Raw genomic sequence first — 23,638 nt, 5'->3', positions numbered from 1 at the left:
CAGTCTGTTCTGCATACATGCCATTCCATTTCTGCCTCTAGGCCTTTGGCCAGGCTGCCCTCTGTGCTGGCCATGCTCTTCTTTTTCATTTTTTTCTCTTGGAATTGCTGTTTCTATTTGAGGCTTATGCTATCTCCTTCTCAAGGGTTCTCCTTGATTCCCCATTTGATTATATTCTCCTCCACAGACGTGACTTTGTATATATTTTGGTTTTGATTTCTCTGTGTACATGCAGCAGGCTGGCTGTTTTCCCGAGAAGAATATAATGTCCTCGAGTGTAGGGACTATTTTCATGTTCATTTTGGCATCACCAGAAGGTGGCAGGCCTTTAGTAGATGCTGAATGAATTAAAGTGAATTTAATGGAATAAATTACTATGTGAGGTTTGATGGAGAAGATGAGGAAGGTCATCCAAACTCTCAAAGTCATGGTTGTTCGCTGGAATTGGAGTTAGGAGACCTGGGTTCTAGACCAGATATGGACCCAAAGCAACATGACTATGGACAAAGAAAGCATTTTACCACTCTGTGTGTCTGTAAAACAGGATGATAATTCCAGGTCTTTCTGAAAATGATTTCAAGACCTTCTCCCCATGTTCCCTCACATCCCACTATACTCCTTTTGAAAGCTGGCCATGTGTGGGATCATAATTAGCAGTAGCTAGTTGTCTTATTGCAGAAAACCCTCTTTGATTCCAGGCTATGTGTGTGGGCTGCTCAAAGCAGTGGACTTCAATGCCTGCTGCCTAGTAGGAGTTTACCAGAACACCAAATTCAGATTAGAATAGCTAAGCCATTTTGGAGGGTATTTCCCCTATGAATTAAAAGTATAATTGTCAAAAAGTTGTCAAGCTCTACCTCTTAGGGTTGTTTTGAAGAGATTCTACAGCAAAGCCATCAAGCTAAGGTGCTCTGGGACTGAACAGAGATCAAATAATCCAGTCTGTGCCCTCAAAGAGGGCTTTTCACTCTAGTTGTCACTGATGCCTCTGGTGTCATCTTTGAGAAGTGGTGAGGAAGAAGAGCTCTCTCCCCACCTTGGAAACAGATACAGAAATCGGATTTCATGTAGCAACACCCTCTATACCTCTCTCTCTGAGCCACCTATCATGTGTTATGGTGTTTCCATTATTGAGGTGGGTATTAATATTCTTTGTAGATTCCTCCTCAAGAACAGGGCCTTGTGCCCATTAGGTGCCTAATATGTGCTTGCTAAACTGAAATGGAAGTCAGGCCATGATAAACACATGACAGGAATCAGGGTAGCCTGGGAGGAGATTAACAAAACATCTCCTTTATCAGTCTTTCCATGTTCTTTCTGTATTGATCTGAATGAGAAATTAACATTCAGAGGGAAACACTCAGCCTTTTCTCTTCTCTCTGTATAAGGGGACAGGAATGCTAACTCTGGAATCAGAAAGCCTGGGTCCAAGTCCAGAGTCACAGCCTCACAATACATCAAAATTAAGGGATAGAAGCAACATTAGATATTTGCCCAACTGCCTTCTTTTATAGATAAAGACCCCCAAGGCCCAGAGGGTGAAAAACATTCCCAAGGCCACAAAGTAGTAAGCAGAATTGTGATGCTAGTCTTTTCACTGCCCAGGGCTGCCTCTGAGTCAAGATCCATTAACAATCAGGCTTGTGGAATCAGTATTCCTGATTGTGTAATGATAGCAGTCAGTTTGTGGAAGAGAAGGGTCTCCCCAGTCCTAAGACAGAGACTTTATTTCCTCAAATCCTTCAGGTTACCAGGTTTAGAAGAGGAAGCAGTGCTGCCACTCCAGTGTCTGAGAAGGGAGTGGTGCTGACCCCACCAGGGAGGGGAATGTTTCTCTCTAGAGCTGGAGGAGGTGTGTTAGATTAGAGACCAAGAGAGCTGAAAGCAGCCTTAGGCTACAGAACCTGAGAGCAGGAAAGGATCTTGGTGTTCCTAAAGCATAGTCCTGCCACATTATGGAGGAGGAAGCTGAGGACAGAAAAGGTAATGAGGTACCCATGTAAAGTAAACCATGGAGAGATGATCTAGACAGACAAGGAGGGCTTTAGGGGTGTCAGTTTGGAGGCCTCCTGGACATGCTGGTCAGTTTTTGAAAAAGAGTCAGGAAGTGGTTACTATCAACCAAGAAATGGAGAAGGAAGGACTCTGGGTATGGAAGGCTGCTTATGTTGTCACAAGGATCACATCTGTTGTATCTTCTTGATAAATTTTTTCTTTGCAATAAGAGGAGGCTCTCTGGAGGTGTGAAGAAAGGCATATCTTGAAAATATTGTGATGTAAAAACAAAAGCATCAATAAGAAATAACCATGGAGGAAATGTAGTACAAGAAGGGTTAGGGATGAAAATATCCATAGTTTACTTTTCAATTCTGAGTTAAGCAGATCCCATTTCAAAGGGAAGAGCCAAGGCTAGTCCATGTAGACACAGAGGATGGGAAAAGTGAAGTGAGAGAGAGGGTGAAAGAGAAAGCCCTCCAGATATGGGGCTTAAGAGAGCCAAGGATGAGAGACCGCATGTGAGGCTGTTGCTATTTTAACCAGAAAGTCCCCAACGCAGAAAAGGTATCTGCGGCTACCCAAAATAAGGTTGTTGATAAACTGATTTCAAATGTTTCCTCCATTATGTTCTCCTGGAAAGCTGGGCCCCACGTGGGGAGTATGTGTCAGTACTAATTGACTTTTGGCAGGCAAGAGAGCCTTGTTATTGAAACATGGGCTGCTCAGAGGAGGAAACTGAAAGAAACTACCGTTTTTAATAGGAGCTGTTTACTAGAACACCCTGTTCCATCAAGCATACTGGGGCTATTGAGGCTATTTTTTCCCTAAGGATCCAAGGGAAAGGTGGCTAAAAAAAGAATCTAAATTGGAGTAAAAGTAATAAGAGTTAGAATATTTTAATCAGTAAAGATTTTAGGATTAACTAGAACTTTTGAGATAGCCAGGGGAAAAACATTCCCAAAGATACATTTTTTTGTGTTAATAATTAATAAAATCATTCATATTGGCACAGTGTTTTTAAAGCTTTTTCCAAAAATTCCATGAGGTAGGAAGCACAAGTCTTGCTACCCCATTCTAAAGAGGCCCCATGCCAAGCCCCAGGGATAAAAAGAAAGGCTAAAACTGTCCTTGCCCTCAAGGGGTCTACATTCAAATTGGGGAAAACCATAATTAAATTAATAGGCACAGTCAGACACATAGAGGAGAGATGAAAGTTAGCCTCATAGGGGAAGGCCCTAGCAGATGGGCAGTCTGAAAGGACCTGCATAGAAGGTGGAATTTGAGAGGAGTCTTGAAGGAAGCCTGGAATTCCAAGAAGCAGCAGTGTGGAGGGAAAGCCTTTCAGATACAGAGGATACCCAGTACGAAGGTGTGGAGATAGGAGACTGTGAGGAACAACAAGAGGACTATTTTGGCTGGAGAGTAGAATGTGTGGAGGGGCGTAGAAGGTAAGACTAGAAATCAGAGACCAGGTTGTGAAAAGCTTTACATTTCAACCCAAAACTATATTTGATCTTGGGGATAACAGGGAACCACTGGAGTTTACTGAGTAGGGCAGGGGGTAACCTGGCCAGACATGTTTCAGCAAATGAGTTGTGAACCTGAGTGACTAGAAGGGATAGTGGTCTCCTACAGTAGAAAGGAAGTTTCAGAGAGGAGAGGATTTGGAGGGAAAGATAACGGAGTACAGAGCTATTGAATCAACAGGATTCTAGAATATTAAGTAAAGTCCTATAAGTGGGTTTCTTTGCACAGCACTGATTTTAAGGAAAACTGTGGAGCAGATGAAGCACTTCCTTTTTCCCTTTCAGTTTTAGCCGTTCTTCTCTTAAGTCATTCAATTCCCTCCCAAATGGTATTAAGAGTGTCCCAACCCAGGTTTGCCATTCCATGTAGGTTCAGACTTTAAAGCCAGTCCCCATTCTGCAACTACTAACCTTTTCCCACTTCTTAGGGTCTTCTTATATATTTGAGGAATAATATGATTTGCTGATTCACAGAAGGGTGTTAAAAGAAAGCTGAAAACCAGTTCCTCCCAGGCGATTCAATTCAATCAATCCATACTAAGCATCTATTCCCTAAGTGTTGTATGTGGTTAGAGATCCAAAACTCTGTCCCATACATACTGGGCTCTCAAGGGGTATATAATATAATATGGAACATGTATATACACACATACAACTATACTACACTGGCTATGTTCTCTCCCTCTCCTTCCCAAATAATGCCTATTTCATACCTGAAAAGGATGTGAAGATAAGAGCCAAGGCCAGTAAGAATGTGCCACCAAGCATGTAGCTGTGTAAAAACACCCACAAAAGGTGGCATCTTTGTTCGAAAGCTCCTGTTAGGAGGAAAAATATAATAAACCAATTTTTGTATAATCTCAAAAATATATTATAGCACCTGATGACACAGTCTTGGGGACTACCAACCATGTGTTTTTCATGCATACCCAAGAATGTAATTCTTTACGGTTGTTATAAGTTATTTGCATAAATATTCAGGACTTCTGACATGTTATTTGCTCATGCCCCATTCAAAGCCATCTCTTGGCTGAGAAATGCATTATTAAACTCATTCAATAGAAGACAAAGTAAAGTAACTTTTTCAGGATATTCCTAAGAAATCATGGGAATATAGCTTTATATTCCCTCAGATATCTTTGTATTCCTTAGCTTGAATCTGTTTTTCTATCATTAAAACCACTAATGCTTTTACTATATTTTCAAATGGATTTAGAATAAAACTTTTAAATAATATTACAAAATGTGAGAAATGTGTGTCAAAAATGTCTATATATTGCATGATGATCAGTGCTTTGAGGCTTCCAAAATACTTTCCTTAAACCAACTCTGTGAGGCAGAAGATAACATAATGCTATATTTAAAATTACTTATCACTTTATATTTTCAGTGCTGCAGAAAAAAAATGTAGTTAACTTTGTTTTTCTCTTACCTCAGTGATTCACAAAAGATGTTGTCTACATTCCAAAGGAAAAATCCCATTAAAAATATGCCTAAGGATGTATAACCCAGTCCTCTAAGCCATGGATATACCCTGTGGAGAGGAGGAAGAACAAAAATCTAATTTAGTCAAATCTATTGCTCAAAAATCATAGCTATTAATAGCCTCAGCAAAGTTGCAGAGGATAACATAAAGCTATAAAAATCAATAGCTTTTCTAGAAGGTATCAGAAGTCAGAAGGCGAGAGAAAGGGAAGTCTCATTCAAAATAACTACAAAAGAAGGTGAAGCCAAGATGGCAGATTAGGGGAAGCCACATGAGTATCTCTTGATATCCCTCTTCAAATAACTTTAAAATAACATCTCAATTCAAATTTTGGAGTAGCAAACCCAACAAAAAGTTGGGATGAGACATTTTTCTAGCTTAAGAAAACTTAAGAGGTAGGTAGGAGGAATCTTTAACATGAGCAAGGTGAGAGAAGTCAGGCAGAGGTCGGTCCTGAGCCCATACACATTGTTGTGGCAATAATCCCAGTAGCTTTGAGAGCCATTAGCCCAGAGACAGTGAGGGTGTAAAACCACACAGAAAGAGATTATAGGGGACCCTCGATGGCACTGGGTATAACTGGTGCTGACTGGCAACTCTATTGCTTGTATGTAACTCTGGATCACAGCTCTAGGATGGAAAGGAATACTGGTGGTCAGTCACAAGGAAGCAAGGGCCCTGGCCTCAGTTCTAAGGCAAACAGAAGTGCGAATGCATGCAGCAGCAGGACCAGGGGCCCTTCCCTGGTAAAGACCCTAGCCCACACCAGGAGGGCAGTGGCCACACCTCTCCCAGGATTATATCACCTTGGAAGCATCAACTTGCAGACCCTACTACACCCCTACCCCTCACTCCCCCACCGTCAGGCCCAGAACTAGCTCTGAAAACAGAAGCACAAAAAAGCCTGAAGCTTGGGACAGTGCCTCCTCATGCCAAGGAGAGCAGAGCCCAACTGTAACATAAAGTTCAAAGACAAAAAATAGGCTAGAAGATGAGTAAATAACAACAACAAGAATCTGACCATAATAAACTACTGTGGTAGAAGGGAAGATCAAGGCATGAACTCAGAAGAAGACAATAATGAGAAAAGTTACCAAAAAAGCCTCAAAGAAAAATGCTAGTTGGACTCAAGCCCAACAAAAATTTCTGCAAGAATTAAAGAAAATGATGAGGGGTAGAGGAAGAATTGGGAAAAGAAATGAGAGTTTTATATAAGAAAATTATGAAAAAGAGAATTAACAGGTTGGGGGGCACCAAAAAATATGGAAAAAAAATCTTAAAAAAAAAAAAAGAGGCCAAATGGCAAAAGAGGCACAAAAATCCACCAAAGAGAAGGCCTTAAAATGCAGAATTGTCCAAATAGGAAAGATGTTCAAAAATTCATTAAAGATAAGAACTCCTTAAAAAGTAGCACTGACCAAATAGAAAAGGAGGTATAAAAATTCAGTAGAAAAAAATAATTATTTAAAAAGAGAAATGGGAAAGTGGAAGTGCTACATGAGACTTCAAGAAACAAAAAAAAATAATCAAAAGAATGAAAAAAAAAATAGAAAAAATGTGAAACATCTCATTGGAAAAACAACTGACTTGGAAAATAGATCAAGGGGAGATAATTTAAGAATGATTGATGGGGGCAGCTGGGTAGCTCAGTGGAGTGAGAGTCAGGCCTAGAGACAGGAGGTCCTAGGTTCAAACCCAGCCTCAGCCACTTCCCAGCTGTGTGACCCTGGGCAAGTCACTTGACCCCCATTGCCCACCCTTACCACTCTTCCACCTATGAGACAATACACCGAACTACAAGGGTTTAAAAAAAAAAAAAAGAATGATTGATGACCAGAAGCCATAATAATAATTAAAAAAAAGCCTAGACATCATAGTTCAAGAAATTATCAAGGAAAATTGCCCTTAAATTGTAGCAATTGAGAGTAAAATAGAAACTGAAAGAATCTACTGATCACTTCCTGAAAGAAATTCCCAAATGAAAACTCCCAGCAAGTATTATAGCCAAATTCCATAGCTCCCAAGTCAAAGAGAAAATATTTCAGGCAACCAGAAAGAAACAATTCAAATATCACAGAGTCATAGTTAGAGAATATTTAGCAGCTTCCACTGTAAAGTAGTAGAGGCCTTGGAATAGGATATTCTAGACGGCAAAAGAGCTAGGATTACAACCATTAAAATCACCTACCCAGCAAAATTGAGTGCAATACTTCAGGGGGAAAATTTGATATTTAATTAAATAGAGGACTTTAAAGCATTTCTGATGAAAAAGCTAAATAAAAAAATCTGATATTCAAACAGAAGACTCAAGAGAAGTATAAAAACGTAAATATGAAAGAGTAATCATAAGGAGCTCAATAAAGTTAAACTGTTTACATTTTCTATTGGAAAATGGTAAACTCCTAAGAATTTTTATTGTTGTTAGAGCAGTTAAAAAGGAGCTCATCCAGAAGGCATGGATATGAAGTGATTATGTTGGAATGATCTCCAAAAAAAATTAAGGAAGGAGAAAATGTACTGGGAGAAGGGATGGAAGAAGCAGAATGGGGACAATTTTCTCACATAAAAGAGGTATACAAGGAAGAACTTTTACAATGGAAGGAAAATGGGGGGGAGGACAAGACAATGCTTGAATCTTACTCTCATCACAATTGGTACAAGAAGGGAATAACATAATACTCAGCTGTGTATAAAAATGTAATTTACTGAATAAAGGATTAGGAGGGGAAAGGGATAAGAGAAAGAGGGGAATTATAAAGGAGGCAGTTAGAATAATAAAACAGACTTTTGAGAAGGAACAGTATAAAAAGAGGGAATAAGGAAGAAACAGAAGAAAATGGGATGAAGTAATCATAACTGTGAATGTGAATGGGATGAGCTCATCCTTAAAAGAAATTAGAAACCAGAATCTAACAATAATGTTGTTTACAAGAGACATATGTGAAATAGAAAGACACATACACAAAGTGAAAATAAAAGGTGAGAGCAAAATCTAATATACTTCAGCTGAAATAAAAAAGAAGGGGTAGTAATCATGATTTCAGACAAAGCAAAAGCAAAAACAGGCCAACTAAAAAAAAATAAGAGAGAGAGCATCTGGGAAACTACATTAGCTAAAAGGTACTATGGACAATTAAGTAATGTCAAAAATTTTTACAGGAAGTTTTTCTGATAAAAAGTTCACTTCTCAAAGGAAATATTAATAGGCAATTTTCAGAAGAAGAAATCAAAGTCATCTACAGTTATATGAAAAAATGTTCTAAATTACTATAGATTAGAGAAATGCAAATTTAAAACTATGCTGAGGTACCACTTCACACCTATCAAAAATGACAAATGCTGGAGGGGATCAGGGAAAAAAATGGTACACTATTGAACTGTTGTTGGAGTAGTGAACTGGTCCAATCAGTTCTGGAGAACAATTTGGAAGTAGGCCCAAGGGTTATAAAATTGTGCATATCATTTTACCCAGAAACATTACTTCTAGGTCTGTATCCCAAAGACAAAGAAAAAGGATAAGGGCCCATGTGTACAAAAACTTTTATAGCAGTTTTTTTTTTTTTTTTGTAGTAGCAAAGAATTAGAAATTAAGAGGATTTGCACCAAATGGGGAATGGCTGAATAAATTGTGGCATATGATTGTGATGAAGTACTAGGCTTTTGGAAATGACAATGTTCAGAAAAACATTGCAAGATCTATATGAACTGGTGCAAAGTGAAATGAGAAGAACTGGGAGATCATTGTGCACTGTACCAGCAATGCTATAATGATGATCAACTCTGAAAGACTTGGCTATTCTCATCAATAAAATGATTCAAGCCAGTTTCAAAGGGCTCTTGATGAAAAAATGCTGTCTACTACCAGCGAGAGAACTGTTTAACTCTGAGTGAGATGCACAATTCTCTCTCTCTCTCTCTCTCTCTCTCTCTCTCTCGAAGAGCGGTAAGGGCTAGGCAATGAGGGTTAAGTGACTTGCCCAGGGTCACCCAGCTAGGAAGTGTCTGAGGTCAGATTTGAACCTAGGACCTCCCATCTCTAGGTCTGGCTCTCAATCCACTGAGCCACCCAGCTGTCCCCTCTTTCTTTCTTTTGCAACATGGCTAATATGGAATATTTTTTACATGATTTCATATGTATAATTGGTGATATATTCCTTGCCTTCTCAGTGAGTAGGGGAGGGAATAGGAAGGAGGGAGAAAATCTGGAACTCAAAATTTAAAAAGAAAAGAATGCTAAAAATAAGTAACAAAATTTTAAAAATACAGTAAGAAAGACCAGAATTCAAATCCAACTTGGAAATTACTAGCTATGTGACCCAATGGATCACTTTAACCTTTCTAAGTGTCAATTTCCTCTTTTGGAATAATAAAACTCTTACCTCACATGATTATTGTGAAGATTAAATGAAAATATATATTAAAAAACATACAAAATGAATAAAATATTTGGGAGTCAAACTACTAAAGAATAATGAATATTGTATAGAGGTTAAAAGATACCTATAATAAAATATAATTATAATTTAAAAATTACAAAATGCTCCTTAAAGAAATAAAGAGGGGGCAGCTGGGTAGCTCAGTGGATTGAGAACTGGGCCTAGAGACAGGAGGTCCTAGGTTCAAATCCGGCCTCAGACACTTCCTAGCTGTGTGACCCTGGGCAAGTCACTTGACCCCCACTGCCTACCCTTACCACTCTTTTGCCTTGGAGCCAATACACAGTATTGACTCCAAGAGGGAAGGTAAGGGTTTAAAAAAAAAAGAAAAAGAAGAAATAAAGAATAATTTAAATAGCTGGAGCTTTCATGGTTAAGTTATGCCAATATAATTAACACTACACTATTAGCAAAGTTAATTCACAGATTTAATGATATACTTTCCTAATCAAACTACCAAAAAAATACTCCACATAGGTGAAAGAAAAACAGAGTTCATTTGAAAGAATCAAACATCAAGAAAACCAAAGCAAATAATGGGGAAGAGGGAGAAGTAGGAATAAAGGGAAAACACGCTTATATTATAAAGCAGCAAACATCAAAATCATTTGGAACCAGTCAAACCACAGAAATAGATGAGATAAGAAAGAATAAAAAATATTGGATCTCAATACATCAGTTTTCAATAAACCTGAAACTATAAATATCTAGGAATGAACTCCCTATTTGATAAGAACTACTGGAAAAACTAGAAAGCAGTTGGCTTCTAGGGGGCACATCCCTAAAGGAAGGGAAGGGTTTCAACAGATGGAGAAAAAAAGGTGGAAGGGAGAGTCCATTCCAGGAATAATGGAAGATATTGAATCAAGACATATAAAAAGAAAGCTGGATGAGAACAGGGAATAGAAGAATGAGAAAACAGTATGAGATAAGTTACCTTCATCTTCACATCCCACACAGAACTTAACATAAGGGTCTCACACACAGCAGGCACTCAAATATTTGTTGAATAAATATGTGTGTGTGTATGAGCTCTTGGATTTCATAAAGTAAAATGCTATTTCAAGATCAAAGTACAAGTTTGAAATTTGAGAAAAGTATTGCCTAAATGGTGTAAGATGAAAAAGTGACAGAAATCAGCTGTTTACTTAAAGCAATGGAAAACAAAGTAATTAGCAATTTTAAGAGGTTAGAATAGTTAGCATAATAGCTATTGTTCATATAGTCCTTTAAGGTTTTCAAAGGGCTTTTACAAATATGTTATTTTATCCTCACAAGGATCCTGGGAAGTAGGTGCTACTATTATCCCATTTTACAGATTAGGAAACTGAGGCAGTCAGCAAGAAGGGATTTGCCCAGGGTCACAAAGCTTGTAAAGTTTGAGGACTAGAAAATTCAAGGGGTACAATATTCATTAAATTATATAGTTTTTCCTCTGATAAAAATTTAATCTTACCAGTATTACATAATTTACCCTGCTCTTGCACTATGTGGCACCCTCATTGATAATAATTTCATTTCTCTGATGGCTCATGACTTTATGAAGGGGAAGGTTCTAGGGTCACCTCTCAGGACTGTTTGGTGTCAAGTCCTGATCATTTCTAGTAAATGTCCTGACCTCTGTACATCAGTGTTCCCAGGGATGCACAAAACACCTTCTCAAGGTTTGGGACTCTGAACTCTGGGGTGGGGAAGAAGGGGTTTTCAATCCCCCTCCCTTGTTGTTCCAACAATATCTTTAGAATTAGGGAGAAAAATGTCTAGGAAATCAGACCAACTCAAATACTGGGCAGGATCTTAAAGATCACAGTGCAAGCCCCAGTGTGAACAGGTTAGAGCAGATGGACAAATGTACTGGGAGCCAGAAAATCTAGGCTTGTTTTCTAACTCTATCACTCTTTAGACATGTGATCTTGGGCAGGTCACTTGCTTTTTCATCTGCAAAATGGGAGTAGTAATTCCTTGAATTCCTACCATTGTAAACCCAAAATGGAAGCTATTGTTATTATTTGATAGAGAAGAAAACTGAGATAGGCCCAGGAAAGGGGACTACTTTTATTGTGAGTCACACTGAGAAAGGAGTGGAATTAGAATGAGAAGCTATCATCTCATTTCTTAGTCACTGCTCTTCCTTTGGAAAAAAAATTAAAAATCTTTTATGGATATATTTTGTTTTTATATCATATATAATAAAGAATATTTTTAAAGAAAAAAAGGAGGAAAACATCTATAAACCCAATCAATACATGGAAAAGGTATGAAAATATATGCCACATTCCATCTGGAAAGGAGTTGGGAAGGTGCTGTGTCATGTCTTCTTTGGAGCCATGCTTCTTCATGACATGTCAACAAGCATTTAGTAAGTGCTCCATCCACTTAGCCACCAGCTACCTAGAGCCTTGTTATGCCAGAAGCTCAACTTGCAGAAAGTAAAGAAGCCTGGGAGGAAAGGAAGTGGAAGCACCAACTGTAGATGGCTTTCTCAAGGAGTTGGATCACAAAAGGTACAAGAGGTCTAGGGTCTTAGGTATCAGCAATAGATGGATCAATCGAGGGGTTTTTGTGGATCGGAGGACAGACACCAGCATGTCTGTAGGCCCTAGGAGAAAGGGAGAGACTGAAGATAAGCAGGAGGAGGGAAAAGAGAGGGGATAATGTGCTGGAAAAGACAAGATGGAATGAGATCCCTTGTGCAGGTAGAGGGGTTTGCCGTGGTAAGCAGAAGGGTCACCTCTTTGTGTAAGACAGGGATGAAGGAGAGGATGGAGGGGGAGGCATTTCTGTGATGTGAGATGAGAAGATAAGCCTTCAGCTCTTACGATTTGTTAATATCCTCTTTCACTTATCTGTTGGTAGTTCTTTCCAACCTCTTTCTATTAAACCAAGCTGCAAATCCATAGCAAGTTTACACAATTACTATGCCAAAATTTTCCAGATTTTCTAGGATTTGAAAAGATTTATGCAGAATACAAAAACAAACATTGGCTCCTTAAAAATTCTTCTCCTCTCTTCCAAACCTTGGCAATCTCCATATTGAGCATCACTAAGAACAATGACATGCAGGGCTGGGGCCATCTCCTTTACTGGGACTGTTAAAAACCTAGCACCATCCAGGTAGGTGAGGTTGGTGTTATCAGGGGCAGTCATTACGCATATGCACACAATTTATTTTGAGTCCTGCCTACATGTTTATTTGTTAGGATTTCTTTGAATCCATGAAAATCATCCCAGAGATCCTGTCATATTAGTTTTGGCTTTAGTTAGACCTAACACAGGTGCAAAGGTATAATCCTTTCTCCAACACATCTTTTTTTGGTAGTCTCAGGCAAGGATAGTTGGCACATGTTGATAGCCAGGAGCAAGCACTGTGTGGCACTTTGATAAGGATGGTTTGCTAATGCACAGGGAGGTAAGAGATTCATAGATTTCAAATTGGAAGAAACCTCATTAAACCAAGTCCAAGCTCTTTGTTTTAGAGATGAAGAAACTGAGGCTCAGAGGGTTATGTTATGTACCTAGGGTTGTGCAGCTAATGCTAGAGATGGGATTTGGACTCAGGTCCTTCTGCCTCCAGGCACAGTTCTTTATATTGCACTACAATACTTCAGTTATCAAACATTTAGTAAGAGCCTACTATGTGCATTGTATGGTGCTAAGCTCTCAAGTCAAGCTCACATTCTAATGGGAAAGTTAATAGACCAACAGCTTTATGCATACAAGACAGAAAAAGGGAACTGGAAATACTTTCAGAGGAAAGGCAGGAGAAGTGGGTGTCTGTGTGTGGGAGGGTAGGGAACTTGAAAAGGTCTCTTGCAGAAGATAGGATTTGAGCTAAGTCTTTTTTTTCTTTTTTAAACTCTTACCTTCTGTCTTAGAATGGATACTAAGTATTGGTTCCAAGGCAGAAGAATAGTAAGGGCTAGGCAATGGGGATTAAGTGACTTGCCCAGGGTCACACAGCTGGGAAGTGTCTGAGGCCAGATTTGATCCCAGGGCCTTCCATCTCTGGGCCTGGCTCTCAATCCACTGAGCCACCTCGCTGTCCCTTAAGCTAAGTCTTGAAGGAACCAGGGAAACCAAGAGGCAGAGATCAGAGGGAGAGCTTTCTGGGCAGGGGGGAGAAAAGGTAAGTGCTAGTGTCTTCCCTCTGAGATGACCTCTAATTTGCTTTGTGGATATCTTGCATGGCCATAGTTGTTTGCTTGGTGTCTTTTCCAGTGGAATGTGAGCTCCCTGAGAGCAGAACCTGTTTTAGTCTTTCTCTTTGTCTGTAGTACTTGACTCAGTATCTTGAACGTAGTAAATGTTTAACAAATGCTTGCTGACTTGACTTGAAATGGAGTGTCATCTGTGAAGAAGCCAGCATCACTGGGTCATTTGGAAGGTAGGATAGTGTAAGACAACTAAAGGGGAGGAAGAGGCCTGGTTGTGAAGGGCTTTACATGTCAAATGGAGGATTTCCTATTTGATCCCCCGAGGTGACTGGGAGCTAGGAGTGTCATGGTCTGACACTCACTCTAGAAATCTCACTTTGGCAGCTGAGTGAAGGAGGCAGCCAGAAAATTCTGAAAGGATATTGGAATTGTAGTTAGAAGACCTAGGTTTGAGCCAACTCCACCTCTCATTAGCTGTGGGCCTGTCATTGTCTACTCTGAGACTTTCCTCATCTAGGAAAAGAAAGGTCCTTTTCTAAATATCACACTCTATATTCTAAGGTCCCTTGAGTTTCCATAGTCCATATTCTAAGGTTGTAGGTGGGCAAGGACACAGCAGGTACATCTGTCAAACAAATGCCTTTCTTAGTGCTATTGTAGGCCTCAGGCACAATTCATGATATTTATCATTGATTTAAAAAAGAAAAATTATTAAAAAGCAGTCTTGTATACAAGATTATATGCAATTGTTACCCTATAGCCTTCCTAGGAATATAGTGTTGATGTTGTAAGACTCACCATGTAACAATATAAATAGACCGCAGTACTAGAGCAAAAACCAATAGTCCATACATGACCTGGAAGAGAAAGAGAAAACGCAATGTTACAAACTTTAACAGTTTTTAGAATGGAAATTTTTTCTTTTCCAAGAAAAAACTCACTGGATTTGAACTTGTTTAAACTCCTCTATCATTAAAAATCTAGCAAAAATGAAATAATTTTTCCTTCCCCAGAATCCTAAAAAACATACATTTACTCCCCTGACCTCCTGATCCATTAGTCAGCTAATAAATGTAAGTGCCTCTTATGTGCCAAACATTGTGCTAAGCACCAGAGACTGTATTATGTGACTGCATAGTAAGAACTAATATTAGAAGTTTTATGTTAGATGACATTCATCTGCAATTTAAAGCAGTTAGACTTTGTTAAATATTTGCTTAAAAGTGAAAGAAGGTCAGAAGTTCGGTGTATTAGAATGAGACTTAGACTAGGGGCCAGGAGTCCTGGGGTCGAGTTTTAGCTCTGCTACTTGTGCTAAGTGACCTTGTATTAATCCCTTCCTTGTTTGTAACGTGTGGTTGCTGGGCCATATTCTCACCGGGGTCTTTTCTAGCTCTATAATTCTGTGATTGTGAGTTCATCATAATTTTCACTCCATCTCTGGGCACTGGAAAGTGAATGAGTTTGAGTCAATTCTACATGTACAAGGGCACTTTCATGGTACAAGATGAAGAATAAAGGGGGATGCAGATTAAAAAAACTGCAGAATGTTAGAGCTGGAAGAGGCCTTAGGGTGCATCTGATCCAATTTTTTTCATTTTACAATAGAGTCATAGAGCAAGTCAGTGTTTCTTATCTCCTATCCTTTCTACTACTGGCTGTTATATTAAAATATATATTAATTTATAATTATTTGTTTGTAAAAGTTGGAGAGGCACATAATCACCTGGTTGTGCCTACCTAATCTGAGTTTGCTGCACTTATCTCCATTTGTTAACTCAAAGCAGCCCCATCAGGAGAAGTCTTCAGCCTAAGCGTCAAGAAAAGCCCCAAAAGTCCTTCTTGCTTCCTCAGGCCCTTCTCTTATAAAGTTACTCCCTCTGCATCTCTCTGGTTGGGCAGACTTGATCTCAGTCTGGGTAAGAGCCCAGTCTTTTGGACACCAGGAGTCCTGCAGGACAAGGGGCCAGCTTCTTCCAGGATGCCAGAGGCTGCTGGCATCCTCCCATGGTACACATGCACCCAGTCAAAGGGTGAGGCTGATATCGACCAAAATGGGTTTTCAAAAGGAAAGAGGGGTGTAATTTTTGTTAAATTCACATGAGGTCCAGGAGGTATGGAGGGGAACAGTGATTATCCAGGGTCACACAGAAATTCACTGGTGCTACCAGGTCTAGGACCCAGATCTCCTGGGGACACAGGACTTCTCCCACGATATAAGGCCACCTCCTATAGAGGTCAAGAAGAGGCCAGTCTCCTGGGGCATCGTTAAAGCTGAACTCTGTGTTCTTCTCTCTGACCTCCTTTGGTCACATCCCTCTCAAGTTTCCTTGTCTTTGGTCCATATAGTTTATTGCTACCTATATTATCTCATTTCATCCTCACAAGCACCCCTGTGAGATAAGAGTTCTTCCTATGGCCTGGCTCTGATTTTATCAGGTGCAGGGAGCTCCCATGAGGAATTTTCTCTGCCAATGAAGGTCAGCATTTTCTTGGCAAATTATAGATTTAGAGAGTTGCCTAGCAGAGAGAGAGGTAGCAACTAGAAGTTACTATTATTCCCACTTTATAGATCATGAAACTGACCCAGAGGGTTAATAACTCCCCCAGTCAGTTTTTCACAGTGGAGATTTGAGCTGAATGCTTGGCTCTTATCATCCTAAGGGCTCTTTCACTATATATCACTGCATTGCCTCCCCAGAATAAAAAGGTCCATGTCCTTCCCACTTGTGTAGGATGATGGCATCACAGAGCCAGAGTTTGAATGAGTCTCAGAGGTCACTTAGTCAAAGCCTCTCATTTTACACAGGAGGAAACTGAGGCCTGGAGTGTAAGTTATTTGCTCAAGATCACCCAGATATAAAGTGTGAGGCAAGTTTTGAACCCCTGTCCTCTGACTCCAGATCCAGCTCTTTGTGCACCTGCCAACCTCTGAGCCAATCCAGGTGTTTCCTTTTTTCTTAACAACAAAAACATCAGAGTTCAACCTAAAAGGGACAATTAGGAGACTCAGAATTTACCCATTATACCCTCCTCATTTTACAGAGGAAATTGAGGCTGAGCAAGGGGAAATGACCTTCTTGAGGCCATAGGGCAAGACAGTGTTCCTCATCTACTATTCTTTTCTACCACCACCACCACAACAAGATTACTAAACTCCTTGTCAGCCAGACTGATGATGCCTATGTTTGTGTGCTGGCACACCATGAGTGTGGTTCATATACTATTTTTATAGTGATTGGAGCTCAGGAACAGGAAAAAGATTTGAAAACAAAAATATGTCAAAATCCAGTTTTCCAATCAGATTTTGTTTTCATTTGCCACCCCTTAAAAATTTCCAACTAAAGAGCCAAGAAACCAGATGAAAAGAATGTAATTTGTTCCTAATGTCAGCACTAATAGTAGCACATTCACTTGTATTACTATGATGCTCTAAAGTTTATAAAATACTGCCCTCACAAGACCCCTGTGAAGTAGATATTGAGAGCATCATTATTTCCATTTTACAGATAAAGGAAGTGGCTTATCTACATTCACAGAGCTAGTAAGTAGGAAAGATGGGACTTTGCCCCTTGTTTTGGGATTAAAACACAGTGCTCTTTCTATTACATCAGCTGCCTTCCTACATTTAAAACATTTCCCCCCATCTTCTGATTCATGTTGCTTCTTGGCCATATTTAATCTTTAGTTCCAACAATTTTAAATGTATCTTCTGACAAACTTTCATTATAAACAAACTTTAACACCATAAAACCATTTGTAGTCCCAGTGTCAAGGAGAGTGCACAGAGAAGACCAGGTTTCAGGTCCTGGCTCTGTCACTTACTACTCAGGTGACCTTAAACAAGTCTTTATTGGATTAGATCAACTCTAAAATCCTTTCCAGTTCTAAATCTATGATCTTTGCCCTGATGACTTCATTGGTATACTGTGAGGGGATCCTATGAGATGACAGCTGTTAAAATGCTTTGAAATGTGGAAAAAGCAACTGTCATCAGTTGTGGAATATTACCTGTGTCTAAAGGAACTGGTTCATATTTCGATAAGATCTTAAGCTTTGCAAAGCACTTCCCATAGAACTATCTACTGGTATCATACACAATCATCCCTTAGTGTATCTGTTTTGCAAGTGGATTTTTATATACAGGTTTTCCCCTGACCAGTCCATCTTTATTCATTAATATGTCATATGTGCTTTACAAATATTATTTTCATTTGAACCTCAGAACAACCCTGGAAGGTAGATATTATTATTATCCCCATTTTGTAGTTGAGGAATAGAGGTTAAGTGACTTGCTTCAGGTTAAATAGTTGGGAACTGTCTGAGGCTAGATTTGAACCTAGGTCTTCCTGACTCCAGGCCAAGAGCTCTGTGTACTGTGGTGCCACCTCGCTGCTCAGTCAGAGAACAGAGGCTCAAGTCCTGACTGCCACTAACTCTGATCTTGGCCAAGACCCTTCCCCTATAACAGGCTATTTCCTCATCTACAAAAAGAGGGGGTTAGTCTAGAAGGCTTCAAAGAACCCTCTCAATTCTAACCTGTTGTTGTCAAAGGGCTTTTCCCATTCTAACCTTCTCCATTCTCAGAGCCCTCTTTCAGCTCTAACGTGTTCTAAGGGCCTTTACGACTCTGACATTTGTAACTGATTCTATACTATACTGGATATTTTTGGATTCATGGATAATTTTTAACTTTCAACATCATGAAGGCCAATTGATTTGGAACAATTTTAATTTGGGGGCTGATGAGTAAACAGGATTTCCAAGGTAGTTTTGCAATGCCTTCAACATTAAAAATCATAATTATCATGACATACAATGATGCCCTTAAGAGAACTCATATCTGCTCATGGTGGCCAAGAGGGCCCATATCCCCTCTACCTACTTACCTCTTGAATTAATCTATCTTTCTTATTTTACAGGGATGTCAAAGAGCTTTCACTTATATTAAATTCAGGGATGAAGAAACTGAGCTTTGGGAGGGAAGTGATTCACTTCCCTAAAGTCAAGAAGCATATTCATGACAGAAATAGGCTTAACCTTTGAAGCTCCACTGGGCTGTACTGGCTCACTTAAAAGAGTGTGAAGAAGTTTAAAGGAAGAACCAGAAGGCATCTCCAAAGGGAATGTGGAAAGAGCCTGCCTGGCTGTTTATTGCCCTTTAATTACAGGAAAGTCACTCCAAGAGATTAAAAGAAAACAGCAAGAAGCATAAATGGAGAGACTCTTTCCAAATGGCCCAAAGTGTAGTTGTTACTTGCACTCTGCAGAGATGATTGAATCTGTTCTAAGCTTTCTTTCTTAAAGTTGGGCAGCAGGAGACCAGACAATGAGAGGATATGCACACATAGGGTGGGGACATAACCAGTAGCTAGCCCATGAGCTCTCATACAAAAACCAGATCATCTGTTTCATTTTGTTTTTTTAATTTTGCTCAAGAAATTCAGTTTAATTCAGTTGGAAGGATCATGGAACTCCTGAGTTGGAAGCTACTTTAAAGGGCATCTAGTTTTACACAATATGCAGGAATAAATTACCTCAGCAATCTAGTGTTTGATTAACCCAAAGACCCCAGCTTTTGGGGTAAGAACTCTCTATTTGACAAAGATAACAAAATAGTATGGCAGAAACTAGGTATAGATCAATATCTCACACCCTACCAAGATAAATTCAAAATGGATATAGACATAATGGGTGATACCATAAGTAAATTAGGGGAACATAGACTGGTTTACCTATCAGATCTATGGAGAAAGGAAGAATTTATGACCAAACAAGAGATAGAGAACATTATGAGATTAAAAAGGTTTTGTACAAACAAAAGCAATGTAACCAAGATTAGAAGAGAAACAACAAACTGGGAAAAATGTTTACAACAAATTTTTCTGATACAGGCCTCATTTTTCAAATATATAGAGAACTGGGTCAAATTTATAAGAACACAAATCATTCCCCAATTGACAAATTGTCAAAAGATAAGAATAACCAGTTTTTGGATGAAGAAATCAAAGCTATCAATAATCATATGAAAAAGTGTTCTAAATATCTCTCAACTAGAGAATTGCAAATTAAAACGATTCTGAGGTACCACCTCATACCTATCAGATTGGCCAATATGACATTAAAAGAAACTAATAAATATTGGCATGGATGTGGCAAAATTGGATCATTTTTTGGAGGGCAATTTGCCTAAAGGGCTATAAAACTGTACATACCCTTTGATCCAGTAATACTACTACTAGATCTATAGTCCAAGGATAAAAAAAAAAAAAGGGGAAAGGATCTACTTATACAAAGATATTTATAGTGGCTCTTTTTGTTGTAGCAAAGAATTATACATCGAGAGGAATGTCCATCAATTTGGGACTAGCTGAATAAATTGTTGTAAATGATGGTGATGGAACACTATAGTGCTATAAGAAATGATGAACAAGATGATTTCAGAAAAATCTGGAAAGACCTAGGTACTGTTATATTCAAATCCTGGGAAATGTTGGTCTCACCTTGATTGACAAGGGAGGCAGTTGGAGAGATTGGAATGTTCCTAGATGCCATGAGCCAGGGGCAAAAGTCGGTTGGCCTGAGGGTATAAATACCCCAAACAGCCACCTGGAGGGGTTCTTCTTTGGTCCTGTAGACTTTGGTCCCTAGATCTTTAGGTCTCTGAATCTTCCTAGCTCTTTAGGTCTCTTGGTCCCTGGGTGGTGAAGGGAGGAAGGGAGGTCTGAAGAAGCAGAGGGTGGGTAGGATCTATATATTTCCTGAGGGCTGTGAGAGCAAATATATCACCCAAAAACTGATAGTGAGAAACTTAGAGAAAATCACCAACACAGCTGCATCAAGGACAGTCACTCTCTGGTTTGACATTGGTCAGGCTGAGCCAGAGGGGTTGTGAGGAATAAAGCTCCAGCCTCCAGTCCTGAGCGATTATAGATATTGGATTGACAGGGTCTCCAATCCCCAATCCTTATCCTGATTATCCTTTCCCTAATTATAGATCATAGATAAAGGTGTTCAATAAGTACCTTCCTGAGTGGTCACAACCTTTGGGGAGGGAACAAATGCAGTCAGATAAACAAATGTGATCCAAGGCTAATCAGAGCCCCAATATTAGTAACTGATCCAACCCCAGATTGGACCTGAAAGGGTTACCCATCCACCTAACCTTTTGGGGTCCTTCCCTGGGCAACTGTTATTGAAAGAGGAAATTATAACAACTAGCAAGGGTGATTGGGCTTGGTGTTTCCCCATCACCAGCACCTAGGGAGAATACAGAGACACGTCCACCTCACTGGTATCCATATCTCCTTTAGGACCTTAGGACCCTTCTCTTTCTTTATAACAGTACCCTGAGCAATACAATGATCTAGGACAAATCTGAAGGACTTATGACAAAGAATGCTATCTCCAGGGAAAGAACTGTTGGAGTTGGAATGCAGATCAAAGCATACCATTTTTCACTTTAGTTTGTGTTTTTATTTTTGAGTTCAGATTTGATATTAGTAGTTTCCTACAACAATGACCAATATGAAAGTATGTTTTGCATGATAATACAAATGTATAACCCAGATCAAATTGCTTAACAGCTCTCGGAATGGGGAGGAAGACAATTTGGATATTATAACTTCAGAAAAATGTATGTGGAAATTGCTACTACATGTATTTGGGAAAATAAGAGATAAAAAAAACCCCTTACCTTCCATCTTAGAATCAATACTATGTTTTGGTTCCAAGGCATAAAAGCAGTAAGGGCTAGGCAATGGGGGTGAAGTGACTTGCCCAGGGTCACACAGCTGGGAAGTGTCTGAGGCCAGATTTGAACCTAGGACCTCCCATCTCTAGGTCTGGCTCTCAATCCACTGAGTCACCCAGCTGCATTCCCTTTTTTAAAAGGGCATATAGTCCAAGTGTTACCTAAGCATAAATCTCTTCCAGAATCTCTTTTCCAAAAGGATTCATTCTGTCTTCTTTTGAAGACTTTCAGTGAGGAGGAGGAATTCACTACCAAAAGGCTCAATGTATTCCATTTCTGGAGTCACCAAAAAGATGTTTTAGACAATAATGTTGTAGAATGTCCATGACCGTATGTTAGGTACTGAAGGGGATATATAGATGAAGACAGGCCATGTATTTTCTGGATTCATGGAGCTTAAAATATAATCTGAGATAAAACCAGGACAAATAGAACATAAATTAGACACAAAGTAATTAGTGCCTCAAATCACCCACTTTAGGTAGAACTAGCTCCACTCATATTTCACTTATTCACATATTCACTTGGTAGAATTAACCCTTTCTCACTCAAACTTCTGTCCTGAGGCCCTGCTGGTGAGTGGTAATTTGCCTCACAAAAACCATTATATCTAGGTCTGGTTCTGGCTGTTTCATTTCACTCTCACCAGCCACCTTGGCTGCATACATGTACCCGCTCCTCCCCTCTAGTTCTAGAACTATATCAAATCAATTTTGTCACTGTTCCTGGAAAGAACAAAAATTGCTAATTAAGAGCTAATGTCAAGAAAAAAGTAGGGAGACAAAGAGAACACCTCACTGGTTAGATGAACTTTGTGTATTGAAAGAACTAGAGGATGTGGTTTCTGAGTTATGATCTCTGAAATGTCATGAGAAAATGAATAGGACTACAAGGTTAGAGAAGAGCAAATGTCTTGATTTAAAACACACACACACACACAAAACTAACATATTATGTTAGCAGATCAACATACAGAAAAGATCAAATAGTTTAGAGCTCTGGAAAACATGTAGTAAGATAACATTCAATAGGGATAAATGTAAAGTCTTTTGCAAAGTTTTTTAGGTGAGTTAAAAAAAGATCCACTTCAAAAGTACAAGATGGGAGGGGGATATCTATGGCTAGAAAGCCATTTGAAAAAGACCTGGAGGTTTGAGTTTTCCAAGGGCATAAGAATCAAATTTGTTACATGGCAGTCAAAAGTCTTAAAATCAGAAGTTGCATTAAGAGAATTACAGTGTGGAAGGTTAGGCAGGAAGAGTCATTATGTCCTGGTCAAATCATGGAGTAAGTAATGTGTTCAGTTTGACATACCACATTCTGGGAAAGATACAAACTAAGCACCCAGAGGAGGGCAACTAGGAGAGTGAAGAGCTTCAAGGTCATTCTATGTGATGATGGAAGGAACACTAGCATAGTGGGAACAACACAAGGTTCAGAGTCAGAAAGACTTGGGTTCAGGTTCTGCCTCTGACAATTACTAGCTTTGTCACAATGGGCAAAGTCATTTAAACTCACAGAATCTTAGTTGTCTCATCTGTAGAACAGAGATACCGCCTTACAGGATTGTTGCAGCAGCTGGTAGCACAGTAAATAGAAAGCAGAGGAAGAACTCAGGAAGACTTGAGTTCAAATCTGGCCTCAGACACTGACCAGCTGGGTGACTGTGGCCAAGTTACTTAATCTCTGCCTGGTTCAGTTTCAACAACTGTAAAGTGGAAATAAGAATAACACCAGGGTCCAGGGCTGTTGAAAGGATCAAATGAGATAATATTTATAAAGTGCTTATTAGCATAGTGCCTGGCACATAATAGACTCTTAGTAAATGTTTGGCTCTTTCCTTTCTTCTTTGTGGGAAGGATCAGGTAAGATATAATAAAAGTGTTTCACAAATTTTAAAGCACTAGATAAATATAATTTATTATTTATTACTGTTGTTGTTATTTAAGGTACTTGAGGATGTTTGGAATATAAAATAGGAGACTTTGGGGGGTCATTTGAAGGGATTTGATTTATTCTGCTTGGCCTCACAGGACAGCAAGCAATGGGCAGAAGTTGAAAAGGAAAATTTAGATTCGATAATCAGGAAAAGCTTCCTTCCTTCACCCAAAGGTGAAATGGTCTGCTTTAGGAAGTAGTAAGTTTTCTTTCTCTAGAGGTCTTCAGAAACAAAATTCATTTCTTGAGTATTACTTCATGTCCAGGGGTTTTTATATTCAAGTTTAGTTTGGGCTTAGTTGGTCTCTGAAGTTCTTTCCAATTCTGAGTCTATGATTATGTGAACT

The 23,638-nt window shown here is 39.3% G+C and overlaps 1 protein-coding gene across 2 annotated transcripts in view; it reads right to left on the bottom strand.

Annotated features, from left to right (window-relative positions):
* The window catches only part of ACER3 (alkaline ceramidase 3), a 188,953-nt gene that overhangs the window by 3,698 nt on the left and 161,617 nt on the right, over window positions 1-23,638 (bottom strand). For both annotated transcript variants that reach the window (XM_044668162.1, XM_044668163.1), the window contains 3 exons: window positions 14,399-14,457; window positions 4,957-5,058; window positions 4,238-4,342 (listed from right to left, as the gene is read on the bottom strand). In XM_044668162.1, the coding sequence (XP_044524097.1) occupies window positions 4,238-4,342; window positions 4,957-5,058; window positions 14,399-14,457 (266 nt within the window). The remainder of the gene's footprint in view (window positions 1-4,237; window positions 4,343-4,956; window positions 5,059-14,398; window positions 14,458-23,638) is intronic.

The sequence above is a fragment of the Gracilinanus agilis genome, chromosome 3, assembly GCF_016433145.1.
Source record: "Gracilinanus agilis isolate LMUSP501 chromosome 3, AgileGrace, whole genome shotgun sequence".
NCBI classification, from domain to species: Eukaryota; Metazoa; Chordata; class Mammalia; order Didelphimorphia; family Didelphidae; genus Gracilinanus; species Gracilinanus agilis.
Note: the sequence above shows the minus strand (reverse complement) of the source record. Positions and strands in the feature narration are given on the sequence as shown.